Source organism: Anopheles marshallii, chromosome 2 (assembly GCF_943734725.1).
Source record: "Anopheles marshallii chromosome 2, idAnoMarsDA_429_01, whole genome shotgun sequence".
NCBI lineage: Eukaryota > Metazoa > Arthropoda > Insecta > Diptera > Culicidae > Anopheles > Anopheles marshallii.
Window position 1 is genome coordinate 27,725,767 of NC_071326.1, and position 17,940 is coordinate 27,743,706.

Consider the following 17,940-nt stretch of genomic DNA (forward strand, 5'->3'; position numbering starts at 1 on the left):
GATTTTGATATTTTTTTTTTCTTTCCTCCCCTCACTTGCATCCGCTGGTGCATTCTTTCCCGAGCCTTGAAACTTTTTTTGTCAGAAACTTTTCAATTTACGAAAAGTAGATCAGGCTTCCCTCTACGGGCAACCGTTGGTCTGCCGTAATTAATTTATTTTATAATTGATGCAACCCAACGACGATGCTGATGCTACAACAACGCACGCCGATCACCGACCCGTTTGCGGCAGGGATTCCAAGAAATGAAAGACTAAATTTATATGCCAGCAGTCGGAAGAATCCATCTTGAAACTTCGGCCACCACGCAGCACCGGAGGGTGTGCTATGGAAGCTGTGGAAACGAGCAAATGAATAATTAATACAGTTAATGCTCGAGATAAGTTTAGCTGTTTTGCTAACGAATGGGCCATGGAGTGATATGGTGCCATGCATTCCAATGAGCGTATGTGGCCTTTGTGTGGGTTGTGTAATGCAAATGGATATGTGCGCTGCGTATGTGCTGCGTAAGGAAGTGAAACTTTCACCAGTGGGTCACATAGAAATCAATAATTCAAAGTGTCCAGCGTACAAGCGAACGAGAGTGTCAGCAACGCGATCGCTGGTCGTTGTCTGCCAAAAGGAGACACTGGCCTGGCCTGGCACGGTACATCACAGCATCATTACATTGCCCTTTATTGTATCATAATTGCTTCTCTTGTTTCAGAAGCCAAAGTGATGGCTGTAATTTGCTTATGCAAATAACAAGCCATTATTGAGCGCAAAGAAAGGGATTTCTTGCGAAAAGTGTGGCGAAGCTGGCACGGCTTCTTGCGCTCTATAGTCGTTAGATAATTAATAGCCTTCGACGTGGAAAGGTCGGGCATTACAGGAGCCCACCAACATTATCTTAATAGTTCACTGACAGAACTTTATTGTGCTATTCTACGAAATACGAATGCTCAAGATCGTCTGCAGCATGCAGGAACAGGAACCCTTTCCTCATTACTGCTAGTTTTAAATTTAACTTAACTGCTACCGTAAAGTAAAGTTAATGCAAAGTAAAAAAATACTGTATGTACGACGCAATTTACGCTACTCCTGGCATCGCGCAATGCAATCTCCTGATGTAGCTGTCATGAATTGGTCGCCCTTAATTCGGTTAGTTTCGAGCGAATGCAGTTGCACAATTGCACAGCACGAGCCGTGAAGACAATCCACGGGGCATTAACCGCATATGTCTGTGTGTCTGTGGTAAGTACATGGTAACTTAAATCTAATTCTCCATGGCTTTTTGCCCTTTCACCCTCCCGTATGGGCGGCTGGCGCTTATGTCGTCCTGCTGGCGCCCTGAGCGTTCTCGGTACCCGCAGTGAACGGTTCAGTGCAGCGACCGAAACTTTTGCAGCACCGTGTGCTTTTTTGGCGATGCTCTTTGATGAGAATGTCCTCGACATGTTCCTGAGGTTTTTGGTTGGCAATTTCGTCGGGAAATCGGTCCCCGCCCTCCGTCCCCTCTCCATCTAGAGGCGTGTCCCGATTACCATACCCGACGGTTGCTCCACATCGGTGTCATCGGTGATGGAAAATTCCTGGTCGCTCTGGGGCGGAGCAACCGTGCGCGACCTACGCCCGACGGTCGTTGCCACCGTGCGGTTTGACAGCCGGTTAGGTCCGATTCCATCGCTGCTGCTCCCGTTGGCGCTGATCCGATTCGCGGCAGCTTCAGTCGATGGCGCCGTACGCGATGATGATTTATGGCAGCAGCGTACGGTACACGGTGGGCCTGCATCGTCGTCCTCGCGCCGGTACCGACCACAGCAGCAGCAGCAGCAAACCCGCTGACTGACCTTGCCGGCAAGCCGCTTCATCCAGGCACGGAACCCATTGTGCCACCAGGCGTAAATGATCGGATTGAGCAGGCTGTTGGCGAACCCGAGTATGGCCAGGGGGCTGGCGATGGCGAACTGCAGGCTGCGGCAGAACTCCCCGTTCGTTACCGGATCGCACGCGACGTACATTAGGCTCGCGATGAAGTACGGCACCCACGTTACGACGAAGCTGCCCGTCGTGAACATCACGACTTTTATCGCCTTCCACTTGGTCGGGCTTTTGCTGCTGCCGGTCGTGGTTGTCGTCGTTGTCGCTGCCACCGCCATCATGCCGGTGGACACCGCGGGTATGCTGGAATCGGTTCCGTTCAGCGCCTTCTGTGCCCGGTTCGGGTGCGGGCCGGTGGTGCAGCATCGCGAACGCAGACAGAAGCAACGCTTGGTGGTATCGCGCGAAAGTTCATCCTCGCTTAAACCGTGGTCCGTGTCCGATTGGTTGGCGCCGGATCGATTTAGTTCCACCGGGCTGGATAGGGCGGGCGGTGGTATGGCTGCCGTCCCGTTTGCACCACCGCGAAACAGTCGCAGATTACCGGTCTGTACGCCGCGCAGTTCGCGCGACGCTTTTTTCAGCTGGTTAACGCGACGCAGTGCCTTCTGCAGGATGATGCCGTACAGGATGATGACGAGCAGGACCGGCAGTATGCCGACGACTGCCGTCAGGATCACCAGGCCCGGTGGGGCCAACCGTATGAACCAGCATGTTCGACCACCATCCGTATCGCCGCGCCACCCGAACGCGGGCAGAAACCCTATCGTAGCTCCTGAACAGTTAAAAAGCAAGCAACGAAACATTAGTTCATAACACGGGTCATTTGTGATGCCGGTTGTACTCACCAAGGATCCAGGTGGCGGCAATCAGTATACGCGCCCGGGTGCGCGTTAAGTAGCGCTGGTACTGCAGTCCATAGACGATGTAAAGGTACCGATCGATCGCTATCAGTCCCACGCTGTACACCGAGACCAATGATGTGGATACTATGAGACCTGTAATTGAGCGGTAGAGACAGAGAGCATAAGGAGCAAGAGACAGTGGGTTGAGAATACCAATGGCTGGTAGGGTACACAATTACTCCACCCGGCTTCGGGCAGACTTCACGCCAGAATGGCATTCGATTACGGGTTCTGATTCGGATAGCTGAATCTAATTTTATTCCACCCTTCCGTTGGAAGTTGGAGTTTTGCATACGGTATGCGGTATGGATCAAAGGGCCTCCGTTCGTTCCGTTTGACCGTATGTGGAGGTCGTACACGTGCATCAATTGCGGTAAGGATTATACGAAAAGAGCATCAGCATGTACCGTCCCCGTTTGACAGTCTGGTTAACCGGTGCAAGCAAGATGTTAAAAAGGAAATTGTGTAACACAAATTGCATAACTTTAGGAGGTTTCATTTTGTGGGTCTCGTTACGAAAACGCCCAGCGCTATGCAATACCAGTGCTTTCCTATATTTTATTATAAATCATAAGGTTAATCTAAATAAGAGAAATGTAATCGAAAGGGTACTATAGTAAATAGAATATACTAAAAGCACTGCAAAAAGTAATATGCAATATGCATAACTTCAGGAGGTTTCGTACTCGTAGGTTTCGTAGATTTGTGGTACTCGTTTTGAAAGCGCCCAAAGGTATGCAATATGCGTGGTTTCTTATTTTTTGTCATAAAACATAAGAATGTTTAAGCAATACGGCCTGGCCGTTCTTGTTGAATAAAAAAAAAAACAACATTAGAATCTTTGAACGATATGACTATTGTTGTTTAATTTTAGTAATCGCTTCTAATACTGATACCTATTAAGTCGAGGTTGAATTGAACTTTTTTAAATCTTGATAAATCCAAGCCCGAGTCCCTCTCGGGCAGAGCGGTTGAAGGGTTAAACAAGGTAGGATATAGTCGAGTGGGTACTACAACAATTAACATAGACTAAAAGCACGGCAAGTGGTATGCAATTTGCAGGAATATGTTCGCTGTCAATCGTGTAATGTTGCTTTGAATGCAATGACCGCGGGTGACTAACGCTAACGAGGTTCGATGGCCAAAGAAGATCATTTAATTTGCGAAAAGTATGTCTATTATGTGGTTAATATGTACAGAAACGCCCAACTTATTACATGCCTAAGGGTTTGACATTGTTACCCACAAATGTTGCCCACCCCCAGTCTCTTAGCCAACATGTAATATGTTGCAGTTTTAAACGTCGAATGGGGGGAAAAGGGGGCCCTTTTTTATTCTTAATTCGTATCTCAATGAACCAACCATCAAGTTGATGCATATTTAATGAGATAAATTTACCATTATCGCATGATTGAAAGCTTTCAATTCATTAGCCTCATAGCGTTTGGCATGTTTTTTTTTGTTTTGTCCGTGAAACTAGCTTTCCATTCCCCACTGTAGCACACTGTAGCAAGAATTATTTCGCCATTGTTTTTGTGCTTTTCTGTTGAAACGGGTTCTTTTTTTAGAGTTGCTCATTCCACTCGTTGGAATGTGATATGCTACCGTTTCTTTTTCGCTAGAATTGATTCCCATGCTTGCTGGCGAAATGGTATCCATGTACGCTCTCGCTTGGCAATGGCAAAAGACGACTAACATCGTTTAAAGCAAATAAAAATAATCACAAAATTCCCGTTTGCTCTTGATTGCACTTCAAAAGCAAAAACAGAAAAAGTGGTAGAAAAGGAAAACAAAGGCAAAACTCTGTGATTCACAATCCACCACCCACCCAAAAACCAGTTCGATGCAAGTTGCAGTTTTAAAATAAATAAAAGCAAAACAACCAGACCAACCAATCCGCACCGGCCTGCACGACAAACGACGACTGAACCAGTGCCAATGATGGAAGAAGTTTTCCCGATTTTTCATGTCCGTGCTCGAAACATTGGCCGCGGAATTCGTGGTATGATGGGAGAAGAATTTGTTGATTTAAAACAATTCGGGCTGCATTTAGCATGTGGGGTGGTGTATTTATGTGTGTGTTTGTTTGTCCAACTATGTTTAGCGGGGTTTTCCTGCGCTTCGTATCGGTTTTTTAAGGTACAAATTTTCACCCATTATTGTAGCTTCTCTTACTGCAAAGTGAACGTAATGATCGGGTGGTAGTGTGAAATTAAATCTACCCCATGATATGGATCTGATTGAGCTGCGAGTGGTGGCTTAACTTCTTGTGTTTGATGTGCGTGCTCCACTTGTTCGAGGAAAGTTCTCCATCGACACGCAAGCTGCATCTTACACGACTTCACTGCTCTCCATCACACATACACCGGTATGTATGCTCATGGTGCAGCGTTAGCGAAGTAGTGCGAACGCCGCTATATTTATGTGCTAATAGACCTTAAAGACTTCATTTGATAAGTTTTGGGGCGGTATGGGAAAGTATGACCAAGAACCAGGCACCCGGTTGGTGATTGTGTGAAACCCGTTTTGCCTTTGTTAGGATTAGTGGAAAATTTCGACGAAAACTGTCGTGTCGCTTCAGGTGCTTGGTGTTTCGGCTGTTTATGACTTCGCCGACCACCCGGGCTATGAAATGCAAATGTCTGCCGTTGATGATGATGATGCTGATGATGATGCGATAGACGACCGCCATCATGAAGTCATCCCGGGGTGCTAGTATTTGCCCGCTGCCAGAATGTATTTGAATACTAACCATCTCCTTGCGTATGTGTGTGTATGTGTGAGTGCGATGAAAGTTTTCCTTGATGCATATACAATTTAGCAATGCCAACTCCCACTGCACAGCACACAGCACTGACTGATGCGTTCGGTGGGTTTGTACGGGAAATGGGGACGTCACGCGGGGCTACGTCCGGGGCTAATTAAGAAGCGTAATTTGAAATAATTAATCAAACTACGACACACGTCATATTTCATTTGCATATCCTTTCGGGGTTTTCTCTCCCTCTCTACGCTTTATCTCTCTGTCTTCGATGTTCTCTAACTGCCAGGTTTCGGTACGTTAATGGTAGTCTTTTGCACATATGACACCTGGCTCCTGCTGCCACCTCGTACGCTAATTCAGTTGACATGGCTTTCCCACCAACAGCTTCCTTTCGTCGGGGTTGTGCCAAAGGTTTGCACGGTGTCGCACAATTCGAAGTTTGAGTGAGGCATTTTTTGTTTTGGGGGGCCAGCTGGATGATATGGGTACGGAGTGAGATGTCATATGAATAATTGCTCGCACTGATGGAAAGGCATCGTCGTGAGCTTGAATCACAACAGCAGAAGAATGTTGGAAATGTAGTTCCGCTGAACAAAAAAGTCACACATCTTTGCCTTTTCTCCTCCCATCAGAGGACCGGTTACCGCAAACGCTCGTGAAGAAATAGATAGATTAATTCATTAAATTGCATCCACCGAAGTTGAAGCATTTTGGTGGCAATATTTGGGGGCGAGGTACAAAGCTAATGGCACTCTGCAAAGGCGTGTGCGAAAATGTGGTCCACATTCCACAGTCGCTCTGGGTGGCATCTGGGAATGGCACACACGTATATGCGCGAAGGCACATACATCCACCCGCGAGCAACCGGCAATGATGTATGTACGTGGGCGCCCAGTCGAGTTTTCATACATTGGACGACGATGTTCATTTTTCACGAGGTCAAAAGGCGCAAAGAAAAAAAAAAAAAAACAAGGCTATGCGCTTGTGCTTGTGTCTCTTCCTTGTGCTGTTTGGAGAGTTTAATTTTGCACTGCTACCGGCCATGGAATGGGGGGTTTTTTGTCTGTTTTGCTTTTTGCAGTACGTTTCCTGGGGTGGTTTAATATTGCTCGAGGGAGACCGTGTCCTTAACGTGACCCGCACATGTTTATTTCATACCGAAAGATCTAAAGCAACGTCTAAATGAAGCTTAATAATGTGTTCATGCAAGAGACACTGGATGCACGGATGGTCCCAAAGGGCATTCGTAGTGTGGGGAAGAAGTAGGTCTATCGGGAGCATGCTTAGAAGCATTTTGAATCATTGATATTATTCCGCGTCGGAATGTTTAATCGACTGCTAGAGTGTCAGTAATCAATTTCGCACTGAATATCCTTTTAGTTAGTCAGTTCGAAATGACACACACGTACTAGGTGTGTAAATAAAATATTATCACTGATCAGAAAATGTTTCGTAACGAACATTGATCACAAAACCGTGCGCTTCCTATTAACTAATTTCTGCGAATTTGTACAACGTATTGCGTGCATTTAGGCGCTTTTGTATGTGAAATGCGCAGAATGCCCCTGAAGGTATGCAATTCACATTTGAAAACGCTTACATCAATAAAACGTTGCGGAATTTAGTGATTAGGTTGTGATCATTTATTGTGACCATTTTTAAATAATGCTTTAAAAAAGCTAATTGTAGAAAAAGTAATAACACGTTTGTTTGGTAATCGAAATCCAACGTACCACCACAATGCCACCGGAGCTTATTCATCGCACTGCCATATTATTTATAAATTGTAAAGCTCCAAACGAATAATGCAGCCTGTTCCACCAATCATAGTCGAACAAAGCCCTGTTTAAGCTTCACTACCATTATAACCACGGTGGCCGGTTTCGGGTTTAGTCCATGCCACCGGGAAATAATCCCATCGACAGCGTGTGCACATTATTTATGGCGATTGGATAAGGATTGGCTCAATCAACGATTAATTGACTGTCTCCGTCATTCGTCGCAGCTTCTCGCTGGCTAAAACAGATCCTACGGCACAGCAAAAAAAAAAAACACATCCATTCCCCGTCCATAGGGAAGAACCAATATTTTGCGCTCGTCAGGCGGAAAAATTGATGCGATTAAATAATATCGAAATAAAACGAAACGAATAAATAAATAAAGAGGTTAATAAATATGGAACGCAACAGCGTGGAATCGATTGCACCGCGAGTTGCAACCACCCAAAACCTAGAACGGGCAAATGGTGGTGCACACTTTATTGTGTGACCGGCACGGTATGATAAATTTGCAGCATCACAACCTTTGCCAATCCGCTCAGGCTCGACCGTCATCGAGCGCCATTGAGGCGAGCATGAATGGCTCCCGGTATCTGTTTGTGGGCCTGCTGCATATGAGGCGAATGGCATGTGAAATGTGTGCGCGTGTGTGTGTTTCATTTTTCCGATACGACCATTCTCCATTCCGGTAACGTATTGATTTGCTACACGTCGAACCGTCCGGGTCCGGGAAGTGCAGTTTGGTGAAAAGCAATGCTGCTCTGTGCGCTAATGCGATAATGTGCTGCCGGAATTACCGGTACAGTGAACAAAACATAGCGATGCACGGGAAAACGATTCACGGAACACCGGAGGATGGATTAACGGAAATAGATAGCTCGTGCTTTGAGTCATCGGTAGGATCTTTTCGGGGGCAAGATGGACGGTGAAATAACCTACCTATCATTAGGGTGCAGTTTTCCTCGGCACGTCGCTCACGTGGTGCATACTGTCCAAACATGACGGCAAAGCCCGTCAATAAATCCGATACCGCCACGTTCCCGAGAAACATGTACGTGGTGTACGGTTGCTGACCTGCAAAAAAAAACCAGACGAGTAGAATGTTACTGGGATGTTAGTGGCAATTTGTTAGTGTGCCAATATTTGGCGGATTTATGGAGTAACGAAATTGATGCTAATTGCTTTAAAGTTATTTTACAGTTTTCTATAAGGTTGCTGTTGTTGTTTGAAGTTGTCTGTTAAACAAATAGTATACAGTGGTTGGCAATGGTTCGTGAATCGAATGAGAAGAAAAACAACCAACCTAAGCGAACTTAAGGTGTTGGAAGCTGATGTATTACCGTTTTAGATAACTATCTCAATTATGGCCTCTTAAATAGCATACTCAATACAGCTCACATCATCAATTCCGCTTCCCACAGTATTCTTTGCCTTCACGACAAGTGAAATTACCCATATGCACAAAAAAAGTCATGCCAGAAGAACAAACGATTTTACCGAAATTGTCAGTTCATCAATCGTTTTCCAGATCTTTCGATTCTTTCACGATTGTGCTACGTATATAGCAAGGTCTAGTCGAATAGTTCTAATCAACGAACAGCTATCGGCTTTTTCGTTTCGTGCCGTATGGGTCACCGATGCTTTCAACTACCTCCATTCAATACCAACTACGAAGCAATACTTTGCTGATAGGATTCTCGTACGACACTGTTCAAAAATTGGTAATCCCCGACAGTATGGTCAGAATACGTAACCGTTTGAACATAAGTCTTCACAAACTAAATAAAGCAAGTGTATCAATACCTATGCTAATCTCAACTAAAATATGATAAGATTAGAATCAGAACATTATCTTAGCTCAGTACGTTTGCAATTACACAATTTAAAGTGTTTTGTCGTCTGATTCCTCATTAAAATGTACTAAATTGTGAGATTGCATACTTTTAGGCGGTATAAGATTACACCGAACCATCGGACGCTTAATCTATTTGGCTAAACCGTAATTAGCTGTATATCTTAACTCAATACGTTTACTTTTACACCATTTAAAGTGTTTTTTTGTCTGATTTCTCATTAAAATTATCTAATTTGTGAGATTGCATACTTCTAGGCGGTATAAAATTACACCGAACCATCGGACGCATAACCTATTTCGCTAAACCGTCATTAGCTGGGGTTATTTGAAATTCATGCATTTTCAAAGTGCATTTAAATCATCTTTGTAAAATGAAATGTAAACAAAAGGGGGGATATGAATTATGAACACGAACGATAAAAGTGTGCAATTTATAGCTGCCGCTCGCTCGATTGTGTACGTTTGTCATGTTTATGCTATACCTGGGACGTTTCATTTGCGTTCCAGTTGCAAACCAACCGCAGGCAGGAACCCAATAAACTTGGCGGGATGCGGAATATTGTGTAAACAATATTCGACCGATCGGCATAGCTAGTTTGTAAGTGGCATAAAATATTCAAATGCTTTCGAAAAAGAGCGTATTTGTTCACGTGCGGGTTGTTCTGTTTGATTGAAAACTTTTTAAACTTTCTCGTTGCCTCACTCCTTCCTCTTTTTCTCTTCTACGAAAAAGTTTCCTTCATCTCAGTCGGTACTAGTGCGACACGAAGCTTTTCGGGTCCTTGTTTTAATGTTTGACATTCAACCAAATTCCACACGATACTCCGCCGAGCGTAGGATGACATTTAACATTTACCGAGTGAATAAATGGCGCGTGATAGCGTGGCACAGGATGTGGTTACCTTTTCGCAGCAGCAGTACACCGGACACGACCACGATCAGGTTGAGTATTATGATGAGTGAACCGAGCAGCGGTATGAAGATGTCGTACAGCAGCAGTGTAGTTTCCTCGCTCGCACTGAGCGTGGTGACGGATTCGGTGGTGGTTGCCATCGGATCGATCCACCAGTCCTTCGGTACGGGCGTCTGCGGTGGCCGGATGTAGTAAAAGTATCGTATCCGGTCGTAATCATCGTAGCTTTGCGCTTGCACCTTTCCCATGCTTGTGCGGGTTTGGAGAAGATAAGCAGCGCCAGAAGAGACAAGAAATCGTTAGATCTTTCAGACGGCGTTCGGGTTTTTTTTTCGTGGCGCAGCGTCTTTTCACACCTGCCGGGTGGGCAGGTTATGAAAATGTTCGTGCGAGAGCTATTGCTACCAGCTGGGCTGGGCAGCAGACCAGTACCGGAAATGGTTAGGTTCTCGGTGCTCCGACGAAGCAAGGCTGGGCTAGGGTCCGTCTGTGGATGAGTTGGGGGTAAAATTGAAATCAAACATTAATTGCTACCGGACGTAAACGATTTGATGATAGGGCTTGTTTGTTTGTTTTTTTTTTTGTGTTGGCCTTGCCAGCTGGTCGAAGCTTGCCGGAGTTGTGTGCACAACATCGTACACCAAGGCGTGACATGTTAGTGACGTGTCGAAGGAACAAAAAAAAAACCGATTTGCTTGGCGAGCATCAAATGAATGAAGAATTTGGTTTCGATCGATTGTCAGCTGTATCGGGATGGGGCGAAGGAGGGCCGGGTAGCACTGCACATGCACTTTTCATCGACCAAACTCGTCCCACAAGGCGTGAACCATTGAGTAGAGAGGAACCTGTCTGTGGTTGAGTGTTTTAGGCTGTACGTTTGCATAGAGGTGTGATTGCTTGCTGTGGTACTGTCGGGAATGGTGCTCCCCCTCTCTCTCTCTCACACACACACACACACACACACACACACACACACTCGAGAGTAGATGAAAATTTAATTAAACAAAACTGAAATAATGACCAGAAGGTGGTGTGGAACCCGATCGCGGTAAGGGGGCACAATTCCACAGGAAAGTAAGCAAAGCGGAAAGGAAAGTTTAAATGGGAACGTACTTTCAAATGCAGTGGGAACGGTGGAACGCATGTCCCATCCCGCCAGCCCGTAGCACAAAGACACACAACTCAAAGAAACCAGAACCAGAATGGGCAGCTCTAATGAGTCGACCGGGTGGAGTCGAATACTGGTAGTCGGTGGTTGGAAAGTTTACGTTTTGATTAAGTTCTGCCGTTGAAGCAGCTGGATAGACGTAGTTAATGGATGTGGAAACGTGGTGCATTGGGTTGTTCGATGGTTCCGATAGTTGTGTCCTGTGTGTGGCTGTTCGAAAAGTTAGCTAAATCAGTAGCATGAGCAAGTGCAGTAAGGGAGCGTGGTGGTGCAGTTTTTCTTTGTGGAAAATCAATTAAGTAATGTTGTGAAAGGAGCGGGAGAAAAATCTTTTTAAAAGCTGCATTAGTGTAACAGTTCTGCGATTGTTCATCTCAACCTCAAAGGTTTAATGTGTGAAACCGTTGAAGTGAATTTCAATATTAGCATGTGGATATGAATTTCTCCACCATTTCCCTAGGTAAACCCCGTCCGGAAAATGCATAAAACCATCCAGCAGAACGCAAATCAAACGTTTTTAAGTTATGCATCCAAATGTACGTTGCGCTTTGTCGGTTTCGATGGAACTACCGAACGAAGGGGGTTATCATGAATGAATTGTTGCATATTTAATTGCTTACACTGTGTCCCGGTGGATTACACTCGCAGCGGGGAAATAGCTTTCTTCATGGGAACAGCGGCATACGCAAAAACCAGGTAGTATGCATTAAAAGTAGCTGATAAATCAGGATTTGCATCCATCGAAGCACTCCTTTATGCACATCGGCAGCAGCCAGATGCTAAACATGAGAACTACCAATTAGAGAAATTCCGTTTTGTAGCGCGGGTCTGAGTCGTGGTTGATATCGTTGTTTAGATCCGACCGCTCGGATTGATATCAATGATATCGATCGATATTGTTTAGGAGCTTTGGTACGCGTCCTTCTTCCTTCCTATTTGCAGTGAATATTCGTGCATATTGAACTGGGTAATGGAGGGTGGCGTCAAACAGTAGGTTACATTCCGAGCCTTCCAGCAAGTCGCAAATTGCGGCTTGAAGGGCATCTTCCTATGCCTGAACTCGACACCGCTTCCACATACCTTGGAGTCTACCTGTTCTTTACGCATTCGACTGATGTAAGTCTAGACAGCATTCAAATGCGCGCTAGATCTCCATGGATGACAGAGAACTAATGCTGCAAGCATTATTGTGGAGTGATCCAACACTTAAACCCTCCGGAGCTCGGTTCGGTTCCCACATTTCTGCCAACGTGCCAATTAGTCCGTTCTTCTAGGGCGATTAGGTGCTCGAGAGTTAACATAAGCCATTTAAAAAGAGCACCTTGCATTTAGTTGAAAGCAACACCAGTTTGCCCGCCTGTGAATCATATTAAACATTGTTCCGTGTGACTGTGTAGAACTTTAAAGTTTCTATTTGAATAATAAAACGAACGGACAAAAATTGCTATTGCGACGAAAGAAAAGTGTTGCCAACATGAATCACATGTTTTGTCAAGCGTATTGAAGTGACACCATGTTTCAGACTAACAGCGACATATTATTTTATGATAACTAAGATGCTGTTGCTACCGGTGCCGTTCTTCACACGAGAGAGGACCGGTCCAAAATCCCATCCGAAACAAAACTCTGTACTGGCTATCCGTGACTATGTGTCAAAAAGGCAAAGAAAACCAGAAACCAACGCTAGAATCAAAGAAAAATGCTATAAAATTTCGGGTTTTTTTTCTAAACTTGACGGGTGAATTAATTTATAGCACAAATTCTAAGCAAAAAGGTGAAAAATTGGCCGGATATACCTTCCCTTACCATATAATACATTTGTTTTCAATTCATTTTAATGTATTGTTTCATAAAGTCGCCTGATTTGCTGTATAAATGAGGTACAGTAAAAAGAAATCAACTATGTATCTTTGAAGCATAAACAGTTTTTTTTATCAGGCATCGACATTTATGGAAATTCGAGATACGTGGATTTTTCGTGGTTACATGGTTATACCGGTTCGCTTAATAGCGTATCTTGGGGAATATTGCCTGTATTCATCCATTAGTATTTATTTCGTCGATTGCTACGATTGTTTATTAACATTCAGTGTGATAAGATATTATGATGCTAGTAATAGTATGATACAGTGATGCTATGAAATAGTTAAGTACAGGCAGTCCCCGAGATATGCTATCAAAGCGTACCGCTATAACCCGAGAAAAATCCGCATATCTCGAATTTCCGAGTAAGTCGAATCCGGGAGTAAATAAGTTTATACTTCAAAGTTAGATAGTTGACTTTCTTCTCTGCACTTAATTTATTTAGCAAAGTAGGCTACTTTTTGATAGAATACATTAAAATATACTAAAAACAAATATTTTATATGACAAGGGCAGCTATTTTAGACCAATTTTACACCTTTTATTGTGCTATAAACTAACTCAGCTGTCAAATTTCCAAAAACCGCGTATCTCCGAATCCGCGTATAAGAGGAACCGCGTATCTCGGGGACTGGCTGCAATTCCAGTGTGATAGGATAATAAAATACAATGATGCTATAAAAGAGTTAAGAACAGACAGTTCCCAAGGTACACTATTATAGTGGACCACTATAATCCACGAAAGATCCACGTATGTCGTATCCCGGCGCTATATCGTTTATACTTCAATGTTGCAGAATCGATATGTGACATTAAGTGACAAAAGAAGGCATTTTCAACCGCATTTTTATCTTTTTTGTCTAAGTTTTTTGCTATAACCTAATACAGGATATTGCCCAACAGGAGTCGTGTGTCTCGGGGACTGCCTGTCTTCATCAGCGAGTATCTATTTCGTTGAAGATTGATTATTAATCCAGTGTTGTATTAAGTGACTTTTTGCACAAATAGCACCAGTAAGTAAATGCCAATTTGCACTGTACTGTACTATACTGTATAATCTAGCAACACTTTTAGAACAGCATTCGTACAATCAAAGCGTGGTAAAAATGTAGTCCATTTTTATGCTACCAGCTCAAAAAATTACACGCACGATTAAGTCACCAGTTTAAACAATCATTTTATGGAATTGTTACAAAAAAACGGGAAAAGATTTTAGATTTTATCACACTTTCTACCCCTTTGCGCGGCAGTCTTTCCGAAAATGAGCATCCAAACGTCCCACTTACTGGTCGTAAAAAGGGCAAATAGATGGCGAACTTGCAAAGATGGCATGCCCAATTCTTGAGCGTGCCACAACTTTTTAAAGCTCGCTTTGGCTTGCGGGGGACGGTGGTGGCCTGGTGCGATTTTGCATCGAAAGCGACAATGAATGAGACTTTATGCTTACCGCTTGCGACAGCAGCACGATAATTTCCCAATCAGTATTCGAAAGCATCTCTCGAAAGCTGTCCCTGTTGCAAACACGGGGAAACAAATCTGTGTTTGAAATGACCAATTATTGCTATGCTCGCATTGCCCTGCACGCCGGTTAATGCTTCCCGGGTCTGTCTGTTGTTTAAAAGGCTGTCCAGCCAGGAAGGCGGCACGAAAGGGGCGGGGGAGCGGTGAGGTAATCGCAAATGAACTGAAAACAGTTAATGCCTTGTGCCATAACCGGTACGGGAACCGAGACTATTCTATCGGATTTGTTATGCTACTCTGCATCCTTTTAACCTCCGATCCGATCCGTTCCCGTCTCGGCGAAAGGTATGCCGCCGGTTTACTGTCGGTGCACCGATGGACTATTTTCCATTAGCATGTGCTGGGAAATGCCATTTTCCAGCGCTCGCAAAAGAGGGGTTCGGTCGGGATGAAACGCCGTCTCATCGTGGCTCATCGAGCAACGGGTTTGCGCGTTGCACCACTCGTGCTGCTTAATTGATTCACTGGTTTTATTGCGGGGTGCGTTGTCTAAATTGATTTTGTTGTGCCTTGGTATGGCGCACGCTCGCTGGATGCATTCCTCCCGCACCCGACAGTGCCCTTTTTATTGGATACGGGATTTTACATACTGTTCGGTGACCGGATGGTGCTTGGAATGGTATTTTAGAGATGAAATATTTGAACGCCGAAGGCGCGCGGAAGTGAACTCGATGCGATTACGATATGGCAGAACGGAATTTCAGTACGATCGTGTTGTCGAATGCTGTAGTTTGTACACGAGCACTTCCACCCATGGTTTGCGCATACTGGTTCTGGTTTGCACGAATGGATGTTTATATATTCGCCACAAAGCCACCATTGAGTGACAGTTTTGACGAAACGTACACTTCCCCGCATAGCTCGAGACATGTGAACAACGATTGAACAATTAATGTAAATAATGACGCAATGACCATTCCTTAACGATACTGAACCCGCTCAACTCTTTCCCGCTCACAATCACAAACACACACCTTACAGGTTGCATTTTCTTATCGCAAGGTTTAACAGCACATCACCGCGTCCCCCTTCCTCCTCCCCACTCCTAACTGGATTATGTTGCCGATATGCTGCCAGACGGGGTGGTCACTTTATCAAACAGAAAATCACTGACAAAATCACAACCTCGCCCGATCGATCGCACCATACGCGACCGGCATGCAGCGATTACGGCGCCGAACTGACGATGGCCCGAGGCGCTTTTTTTGCGCTACGCCCGGAATCCGAAATCTTCGACGGAATAGAATTAGCGGTTGTGTAAATATTTACCCCTTTGAGCGTGGATCCGGATGATGAACCGAGCGTACGTTTCCACGGCACTGTGTGACAGACGCCGCTAATAAGCTTGACGCTTGACGGGGCTCGAGACCGTGGAGCGTGGAGTGGGAAGCATCCGAACACCGGTGACAGAGAGCCAAACAAATCCAGCACATGTAATACTGTTTCGCACGCACCCACACGACCTGCGAGATGAGATTTTGTAGCACAAGACACGACGGTGAGTCACCTGGCTGGGTGCTGGTACACCCAAGATCGAACCGACCCGAAAACTATGCCCGAACACGCTCCGCGACGTTAAATCCGATACTGGTCGCAAACGAAACGGACTGACACAGCCCTCCCGAACGTGATTGACTGGGCGGATTTCTTCTGCCGCTTTTCGTTCAATTTCATACCATTTCTTTTGCCGCTTCATATCGGCTTAACCGCCCCCATGCCCCACCACGCCGACCCCTCACCTGGGCCGCCTTAGGTTTGGAGGTTTGGGCATGATTGATAAGATACTGGTTTATCAATTAGCCGTGCACACCGACAATCATGCCGGTGCAGGCTGTGCGGTGTGTGATTGTGTGGATAAAGCCCTTGGCTTTTGCTTATCAGCTCTGGGTGAGAACACAAAGAGTGGTTGTGTTCGTGTGTGTGTGATTACAGGTGCGTTAAAGTGGCGGGAGTTTGTTGGAAATAGTAATTTATCTGTTTTGTTTGGCTATTTCTGCACGGTGAATAACGTTCACACGCGTAGAACGATGCACCAACTTCTGGTGTAAAATTGTTGCAAGAAAATGTGTCATGGTGTCACAGTTCCGTTTGCCGGGTTAAGGGTGTCTGGTTGAAGAAGGCAAGCGTACCACGATATGCTAGAGTGACATTTTTGAACAAAGAGTTATTAACGGGGCAATTAGTGGGTTATGTGTCAAACTTTCAGTTCGTGGGATTCGAATACGAGATGATGTTTCATACAGCTTTCTTCAACCAGACTATTGAAGTCTACGGTTTATAGTTCACTAAGGGAGCTTGGCTCCATCAGTAGCCCAGATACCTCTGTAAAACTTGGCTTACGCAGGGTTGAAGTCATCCAAGATTTTACCTATCTTAGGTGAAAGATCAGCTCCAACAACAGCATTGATGCTGCCGACCACCAACCTGCCATCCGGTCTTTCTACAGTCTGAGTTAACTTCTCTACTAGCAATGAAGGATGCTAGGACTATATGCAACCTAAAAAGTTTCGGTACTCACATATACCTCTGCGACATTGAGTTAGTTCAAAAACTGACCAAATGCTCTTAGTCGCTTTCGAAAGAATGCCCCCATAGGTGATTCCGTTTGTGTAGAATGGCAATAGAGAAGACGCTTTAATGACGCACTCTACGAGTTGCATTTTGAACTAACCTATCTTAAAGCGATTTGGGCTAGCCTAATGTAGGTGGGTGGTGGGCTTTTCAGGTCATTAGAATGACACCGAACGATTGATTTGGGCAAATTGAGATGGAGTGATGGCGTTGATGCTTCCGCCAGAAAGGCCGGTTCAGTAGGCTGGCAGACGATGACGATCGACCGTGAGCGGCTTGGAGGACTCCTGCAGCAGGCAAAGCCCCCAAAGTGGTTATTGCGCTGGATATGCAACCTCTGTAATGAAGCTCAAAATTCTATGACATATTATGGTGTTCCAGCAGATGGCGGATCAATCCCCTTGGAGGCTCTGGGCGGAATGATAGTTGAGTTAGTATTTAAAAAAACCCAGGGGGGGTGGGGAGTGGTGGCAGTGGAAATCATGATCAATATACCGCCTACTCCGCCCACCGTTAAATCCACCACTGAGCAGAACGGTCACTCCAACACCACTCTTCGAACTCCCAGACTGGTCTACTATGATCACAACACATCCATAAACGTGAGGATGGTTTTCCGGTTTGTTGAAGGTGTAATTTAGAAATGATAATTGATTTGAATGTATCTAACGACGTTTTAGAAAACGCTCCAATCCAGACAGGCTCTATCAACTTCAGGCTGGTGAGCTGACCGTTCCATGA

At 45.0% G+C, this 17,940-nt stretch overlaps 2 protein-coding genes across 2 annotated transcripts in view; one reads left to right on the top strand and one right to left on the bottom strand.

Moving 5' to 3' along the window:
- LOC128710389 (uncharacterized) overlaps window positions 1-17,940 on the top strand; it is a 39,879-nt gene that overhangs the window by 15,404 nt on the left and 6,535 nt on the right. The window lies entirely within an intron of this gene.
- On the bottom strand, window positions 1,504-10,324 carry LOC128710390 (glucose-dependent insulinotropic receptor-like). Its single transcript, XM_053805443.1, has 4 exons — window positions 10,066-10,324; window positions 8,248-8,382; window positions 2,710-2,859; window positions 1,504-2,636 (listed from the first exon to the last, which is right to left on the bottom strand). The coding sequence occupies exons 1-4, from the start codon at window positions 10,322-10,324 to the stop codon at window positions 1,504-1,506; spliced, it is 1,677 nt and encodes a 558-aa protein (XP_053661418.1).

Excerpts from the sequence above, each read along its gene's own strand:
- LOC128710390 (XM_053805443.1), bottom strand. The coding sequence starts at position 10,324 with ATGGGAAAGGTGCAAGCGCAAAGCTACGATGATTACGACCGGATACGA. Across the intron at positions 8,383-10,065 it reads TGTACTGCTGCTGCGAAAAG|GTCAGCAACCGTACACCACG; the intron begins GTAACCACATCC and ends TTTTTTTTGCAG. Across the intron at positions 2,860-8,247 it reads AAACTGCACCCTAATGATAG|GTCTCATAGTATCCACATCA; the intron begins GTAGGTTATTTC and ends GCTCAATTACAG.